This window comes from Theropithecus gelada, unplaced genomic scaffold, assembly GCF_003255815.1.
Source record: "Theropithecus gelada isolate Dixy unplaced genomic scaffold, Tgel_1.0 HiC_scaffold_483, whole genome shotgun sequence".
NCBI classification, from domain to species: domain Eukaryota; kingdom Metazoa; phylum Chordata; class Mammalia; order Primates; family Cercopithecidae; genus Theropithecus; species Theropithecus gelada.
In genome coordinates this window covers 1,644-9,227 of record NW_020261423.1, presented here as the reverse complement: position 1 = coordinate 9,227, position 7,584 = coordinate 1,644, and the positions used below count along the sequence as shown (strand labels likewise).

Sequence of the window (7,584 nt, the reverse complement as noted above, 5' to 3'; positions counted from 1 at the left end):
TCTCTTGTAAGGCAGGCCTAGTGGTGACAAAATCTCTAAGCATTTGCTCTTCTGTAGAGGATTTTATTTCTCCCTCACTTATGAAACTTAATTTGGCTGGATATGAAATTCTGGGTTGAAAATTCTTTTCTTTAAGATTGTTGAATATTGGCCCCACTCTCTTCTGGCTTGTAGAGTTTCTGCCAAGAGATCTGCTGTTAGTCTGATGGGCTTCCCTTTGTGGGTAACTCGACCTTTCTCTCTGGCTGCCCTTAACCGTTTTTCCTTCATTTCAACTTTGGTGAATCTGATAATTATGTGTCTTGGAGTTGCTCTTCTCGAGGAGTGTCTTTGTGGCATTCTCTGTATTTCCTTAATTTGAATGTTGGCCTGCCCTACTAGGTTGGGGAAGTTCTCCTGGATGATATCCTGAAGAGTGTTTTCCAACTTGGTTCCATTTTCCGCCTCACTTTCAGGCACCCCAATCAGACGTAGATTTGGTCTTTTCACATAATCCCATATTTCTTGAAGGCTTTGTTCATTTCTTTTTCCTCTTTTTTCTTTAGACTTCTCTTCTCACTTCATTTCATTCATTTGATCCTCAATGGTGATACTCTTTCTTCCAGTTGATTGAGTCAGTTACTGAAGCTTGTGCATTTGTCACGTATTTCTCATGTCATGGTTTTTATCTCTGTCAGTTCGTTTATGGCCTTCTCTGCATTGATTATTCTAGTTATCCATTCTTTATTTTTTCAAGATTTTTAGTTTCTTTGTGCTGGGTACATAATTCCTCCTTTAACTCAGAGAAGTTTGATGGACTGACGCTTTCTTCTCTCAACTCGTCAAAGTCATTCTCCATTCAGGTTTGATCCATTACTGGCGATGAGCCGCATTGCTTTGGAGGGGGAGATGCGGTCTTATTTTTTGAATTTCCAGCTTTTCTGTCCTGCTTTCCCCCCATCTTTGTGGTTTTATCTGCCTCTGATCTTTGATGATAGTGACGTACTGATGGGATTTTGGTGTGGGTGTCCTTCCTGTTTGTTAGTTTTCCTTGTAACAGTCCGGACCCTCAGCTGTAGGTCTGTTGGAGATTGCTTGAGGTCCACTCCAGACCCTGTTTGCCTGGGTGTCAGCAGCAGAGACTGCAGAAGATAGAATATTTCTGAACAGCGAGTGTACCTGTCTGATTCTTGCTTTGGAAGCTTCGTCTCAAGGGTGTACCCCACCATGTGAGGTGTGGGGTGTCGGTCTGCCCCTATTGGGGGATGTCTCCCAGTTAGGCTACTCAGGGGTCATGGACCCACTTGAGCAGGCAGTCTGTCCATTCTCAGATCTCAACCTCCGTGTTGGGAGATCCACTGCTCTCTTCAAAACTGTCAGACAGGGTCGTTTGCATCTGGTTTCTGCTTTCTGCTGCCTTTTTTTTTGTTTAGCTGTGCCCTGTCCTCACAGGTGGAATTTACAGAGACAGGCAGGCCTCCTTTAGCTGCTGTGGACTCCACCCAGTTTGAGCTTCCCAGTGGCTTTGTTTACCTACTTAAGCCTCAGCAATGGTGGGCGCCCCTCCCCCAGCCTCACTGCTACCTTGCCGTTAGATTGCAGACTGCTGTGCTAGCAATGAGGGAGGCTCCGTGGGTGTGGGATCCTCCCCGCCAGGTGTGGGATATAATCTTCTGGTGTGCCGTTTGCTAAGATCCTTGGTAAAGTGCAGTATTGGGGTGGGAGTTACCCGATTTTCAAGGTGTTGTGTGTCTCAGTTCTCCTGGCTAGGAAGATTCCCTTCCCCCTTGTGCTTCCCAGGTGAGGTGATGCCTCGCCCTGCTTCAGCTCTTGCTGGTGGGGTTGCAGCAGCTGACCAGCACTGATTGTCCGGCACTCACTAGTGAGATGAACCCGGTACCTCAGTTGAAAATGCAGAAATCACCTGTCTTCTGTGTCGCTCGTGCTGTGAGCTGGAGACTGGAGCTGTTTCTATTCGGCCATCTTTATTATTCTATTCTATTCAAGCAGCCTCCTAGTTACCTATATGATGGAAGATGGAGCAAGATTTCTAGTCTACTCTCATGGGCTATGCAGAAGCATTCCACCTGATGTGGCAAGATGCTCAGAGGTCTTCGTAGACCCTTCTGATTATATCTACCTTCAAGAAAGATTTTTTTTCCTCTTACTGATGCTTATTACCACATTTCTGGGTTAACGTCTGGGCTCTCTTGTTTGAAAAGAAAAAATCTTGTTAAAGTCTTCAGATGCTTCTTACCCACTGACAGTCCCTTATTGTGACTTGGGGAAACTGGCATCATATCCTGACAGAGACTACACTCCAGTTCCACCTGAGAAGTTTAGGGTTTACCAAATGGGTAGACTGGAACCTTTTTTTAAATCCCAAAGTGCTATCTCATGGTCACTTGTTGTTTAGAATTTCTTTTAGTTTGAATTTCTGGGAATATCTTAAAGTTTTTCATTAAAATTTGTGATTTTTGGCCGGGCGTGGTGGCTCATGCCTGTAATCCCAACACTTTGGGAGGCCGAGGCAGGCGGATCACATTGTCGGGAGATTGACACCATCCTGGCTAACACGGTGAAACCCCGTCTCTACTAAAAATAGAAAAAATTAGCCAGGTGTGGTGGCGGGCACCTGTAGTCCCAGCTACTCGGAAAGCTGAGGCAGGAGAATGACTTGAACCCAGGAGGCGGAGCTTGCAGTGAGCCGAGATCATGCCACTGCACTCCAGCCTGGGTGACACAGCGAGACTCCGTCTCAAAAAAAAAAAAAAAAATTGTGATTTTTTTAGTGGCCATGCATTTGTTGAGGAAAAAAAGGTCAGGCTGATCTCAGAGCTGAAAAATACAAGTTATGATTCTTGGGGTCAAAGAATTTAATTAGCTTTAAAAATTACTGTAGGCTGTAATTAATGCATTTATGTATTAATATATGCTAGGAATTCTCACATTCTAAAGTAGCTATGCCACTTAGTTGAGTATGAGAAAACTATGACATATAAATAAAAGAAGTAGAAAGTAAATATGTCTTCTAGGCCAGCATCTCAAAATCAGGTGATTGGTAGGAGATAGTGGTAAAAGTCAGGTGTGCTTAAACGAATACAGAGGCTACTACAAATTACATTTCTTTTCTGGCTTGCTGGTTACTTCCTTATAATTATGAGGATTTAGTGAAAACAATGACAGGAATGGAACCCTGATGTTGGAGCATAGGTGTCCCTGTGTTCCATTAGGCCATTACACACCTCTTGCTTTATCTTTAAGGCCAAAAGACTTGTATTGAACTTCAAGTCCTGCCATAAACAAGCCTGCGACCCAGAAAAGCTGGTGATGTGTAAACTTGCTGAAATAACTAAGGCAGAAATTTTCCAGAGAGTGTGTAAGTCCTATATTACTATTGTTATTAACAATAACATTATTAGGGAGGATTAATAAAGCACCTGATGCACATTGATGTGTTTGTGTGTTAACATAGCTGTGTAGTAGTCATTAATACTATTCATCAAATACTTCTGACTCTCCATTTTAGAGGCACCTGGTTGGATTGTGCCTCCTGGCTCCCTTGTGTTTGGGTGGGGTCATGGGATGTGTTTTGTACCATAAGTTATGGTCAGAAGTGGCATGGGTCACTTCTGGACTGGAATATTTAGTTGGCAATGTAAAATCTTCCAGTATCTTTCTCAGCTTCTGACAAAATGATGATCAATGTTCACAATGGTGCCTGATCTATCATTTTGGATCCCTGATTGATTAAAATGAGCAGCATCCTTATATTTTTCTATGGTGGATGTTTAGGGCAAATTAGAAATAAATCTTTAGTTTTGAGATCCAACTTGAGATTGTTTATTTCCACAGTATATCACAGCTTATCTTGACTGACAAACATGGCTTTTTCCAAGATATAAAGGGTAGCTTAGTGAGGATGCTGGACATAAGGAGAACAGAAGAATTAAAAAGGAAGGGGATCACTCAGCCCAGGAGTTTGAGTCTACAGTGAGCTATGATTGTGTCACTGTAGTTCAGCTTGGGTCAAAAAGTGAGACCTTGTCTCTTAAAAAACAGAAAGGAACCAGCCTGGCCAACATGGCAAAACCCCGTCTCTACTAAAAGTGCAAAAATTAGCTGGGCATAGTAGCGCATGCCTGTAATTCCAGCTACTAGGGAGGCTGAGGCAGGAGAATTATTTGAGCCTAGGAGGTGGAGGTTGCAGTGAGCCGAGATTGCACCACTGCACTCCAGCCTGGGTGACAGAGTGAGACTCTGTCTCAAAAAACAAAAACAAAAACAAGATAAAAGGGACAGGGTACTGAGAATTCATACTGTCATGACACTTTGGTGTTGGGGGGAGGAGCAAATATTCTTTTTGGATCATTCTATCTTTTCAGTTGGATTGTCCTTACTCTTAAACTGAATAAGACTCACAGGGTTTTCACTGTTTCTCAAAAATATTCCAAAGTGTATTGCCTCTGTGTGCTTGGCTGGTTTTTACTATGTGAAATGTGTTGCCCATTTCCTCATCCTTTGTAACTTTCTTTGTCAAAATTTAGTCTATTTTTAAGGATAAACTTATGTCACTTTTCCAAATAGTTCTTTCCAATTTCCTACCAAACCCGTGTGGTTTCCACTTCTGAGGACTAACAGGATTTATAACTCCTTGACTGGGACCCATTGTCAGGTGTGTAGAAGATGTATTTGTAGAAATGTTTTATTCTACCATATGGAAGCCAGTCTATTGAGGATAGCTGAAGTGGGTTTCCTAAAATATGGATTCCTATCAGTACCTAGTCTGAGATTAAATATGTATTTGGTCAAAGTCATGGATAGAAACTGAGTGTTTTTCAAAAGCAGTGGCAACAAAAGCCAAAATTGACAAATGGGATCTAATTAAACTAAAGAGCTTCTGCACAGCAAAAGAAACTATCATCAGAGTGAACAGGCAACCTATAGAATGGGAGAATATTTTTTCTTTTTTCTTTCTTTCTTTTCTTTTCTTTCTTTTTTAATTTTTGTGAGACGGTGCCTTGCTCTGTTGCCTAGGCTGGAGTGCAATGGCTTGGTCTCGACTCACTGCAACCTCTGCCTCCCGGGTTCAAACAATTCTTCTGCCTCAGCCTCCTGAGTAGCTGGGACTACAGGTGCATGTCACCATGCCCGGCTAAGTTTTTAGTATTTTTAGTAGAGATGGGGTTTCACCGTGTTAGCCAGATTGGTCTCAATTCACTGCGCCTGGCCCAGAATGGGAGAAAACTTTTACAATCTATCCAACTGACAAAGGGCTAATATCCAGAATCTATAAGGATCTTAAACAAATTTACAAGAAAAATAACAACCCCATCAAAAAGAGGGCAAGGGATATGAATGCACATTTCTCAAAGGAAGACATTTATGTGACCAACAAACATATGACAAAAAGCTTATCATCACTGGTCATTAGAGAAATGCAAATCAAAACCACATTGAGATACCATCTCACACCAGTTAGAATGGCAATCATTAAAAAGTCAGGAAACAACAGATGCTGGAGAGGATGTGGAGAAATAGGAATACTTTTACACTGTTGATGGGAGTGTAAATTAGTTTAACCACTGTGGAAGACAGTGTGGCCATTCCTCAAGGATCTAGAACTAGAAATACCATTTGACCCAGTCATCCCATTACTGGGTATATACTCAAAGGATTATAAATCATTCTGCTATAAAGACACATGCACATGTATGTTTATTGCGGCACTATTCACAATAGCAAAGACTTGGAACCAACCCAAATGCCCATCAGTGACAGACTGGATTAAGAAAATGTGGCACATATACTCCATGGAATACTATCCAGTCATAAAAAAGGATGAGTTCATGTCCTTTGCAGGACATGGATGAAGCTGGAAACCATCCTTCTCAGCAAACTAACTCAAGAACAGAAAACCAAACACCGCATGTTCTCACTCATAAGTGAGAGTTGAACAATGAGAACACATGGATACAGGGAGGGGATCATCACACACTGAGGCCTGTCAGTGGGTGGGGAGCTAGGAGAAGGATAGCATTAGGAGAAATACCTAATGTAGATGATGAGTTTATGGATGCAGCAAACCAACATGACATGTGTATATGTATGTAACGAACCTGCACGTTCTGCACATGTATCCCAGAACTTAAAGCATGAAATAAATAAATAAATAAAAATAATTTAAAAAAAGAAACTGAGTGTTTTGCTCCCAGGTTAATTCTCTTACTGGTATCCAACACCATTTTTCATGACCTCTTTGAGTGCCATATGGAAATGGTTAGGAAGGGAGGATTAAACTGAAAATCTTTTAGGTCATGTCCTGATATTGACATGCCACATTTTGTTTTTTCTATGAGTAAATTCCGTCTCTTAATTTCTTCAAACCCCTTTTCATATCTTTGTTCCTAAGGCTGTAGATGAAAGGGTTCAGCATGGGTGTCACTACTGTGTACATAACTGTGGCTACCCGGTCCCTAACCACTGAGTACATGGACAGGGGCCTAAAATAGACATAGATGACACTCCCATAGAACAGGACCACTACAGTGAGGTGGGAGCCACAGGTAGAGAAGGCCTTCCACTTCCCGGCTGCAGAGGGGATTCTGAGCACAGTGACGATGATTCGCAGGTAGGAGAAGATGATACACAGGAAGGGGGTCACAATGACAGCTAAGGTCTCAGTCATGACCACCATCTGGCTGGAGGATGTGTCAGAGCAGGACAGCTTTAGCACAGGCTGGGTGTCACAGAAAAAGTGCTTAATGATGTGAGAGGCACAGAAAGACAGGCGAGACATAAGTAGCACGCGGAACAGGGAATGTAGGTGGGAGATGCTGCAAGAACCCAATAGCATGAGTGGGCAATGCCGTGGGTTCATAACCACATCATAGTGTAAGGGGTTGCAGATGGCCACCAGCCGGTCGATGGCCATAGAGGCCAGCAGGTAGCTGTCAGTGTTCGCAAATGCCATAAAGAAGTACATCTGGACCAGGCAGCCCACATAAGAGATAACGTTTGTCTCTGATAGAAAATTCACCAGCATCTTAGGCACTATGACTGTTGTGAAGCAGATATCCATGAAAGACAAGTTGCTGAGAAAAAAGTACATAGGGGTTTGGAGCCTGGGGTCAGAGTAGATGGCCAGGATGATGAGCACATTCCCCACCACGGTGACCAGGTACATGATGAGGAAGATGGCAAAGAGAGGTTTCTGCAGCTGAGGGTTGGAAGAGAGGCCCAGGAGGATGAAGCCTGAGGTGCTGCTGCTGTAATTCTTTGTCTCCATGTCTCTGGACTTCCTGGATAGGGTTTGGAGAAGCAGTGGGAGAGACGTAAAGGGCAGTTTGACCAAGACAGCTTCTTCCCCAACCTCAAATCTATTTTAAAAATCTTACTGCTATTATACTTTGAAAGAATGTTTAGTTCTGAAACTACAGAGAAACAGATAGTAAAATTCAACAAGAGAAAGGTTAAAGGATGCCAAGCTGTCTTCTAAATTAGAAACTAAAGATTTTCCATGTGCTCATAGGAACTTCCACGTGGCCTAATTTGCTTGAGTTCTCATTTCCTTTCGTAAAGATTCTTCTGAGGTTGTTTCTTGAC

At 42.6% G+C, this 7,584-nt stretch overlaps 1 protein-coding gene across 1 annotated transcript; it reads right to left on the bottom strand.

The window, feature by feature from the left end:
- Nucleotides 1–6,331: 6,331 nt before the first annotated feature.
- Nucleotides 6,332–7,348, bottom strand: LOC112617818 (olfactory receptor 1L4). The gene has a single exon (XM_025374492.1). The coding sequence runs from the start codon at nucleotides 7,265–7,267 to the stop codon at nucleotides 6,332–6,334; it is 936 nt and encodes a 311-aa protein (XP_025230277.1). The 5' UTR covers nucleotides 7,268–7,348.
- Between the last annotated feature and the right edge of the window lie 236 nt (nucleotides 7,349–7,584).

Bases quoted from the DNA above. Each gene is read 5' to 3' on its own strand.
- LOC112617818 (XM_025374492.1), bottom strand. From the start codon at position 7,267: ATGGAGACAAAGAATTACAGCAGCAGCACCTCAGGCTTCATCCTCCTG.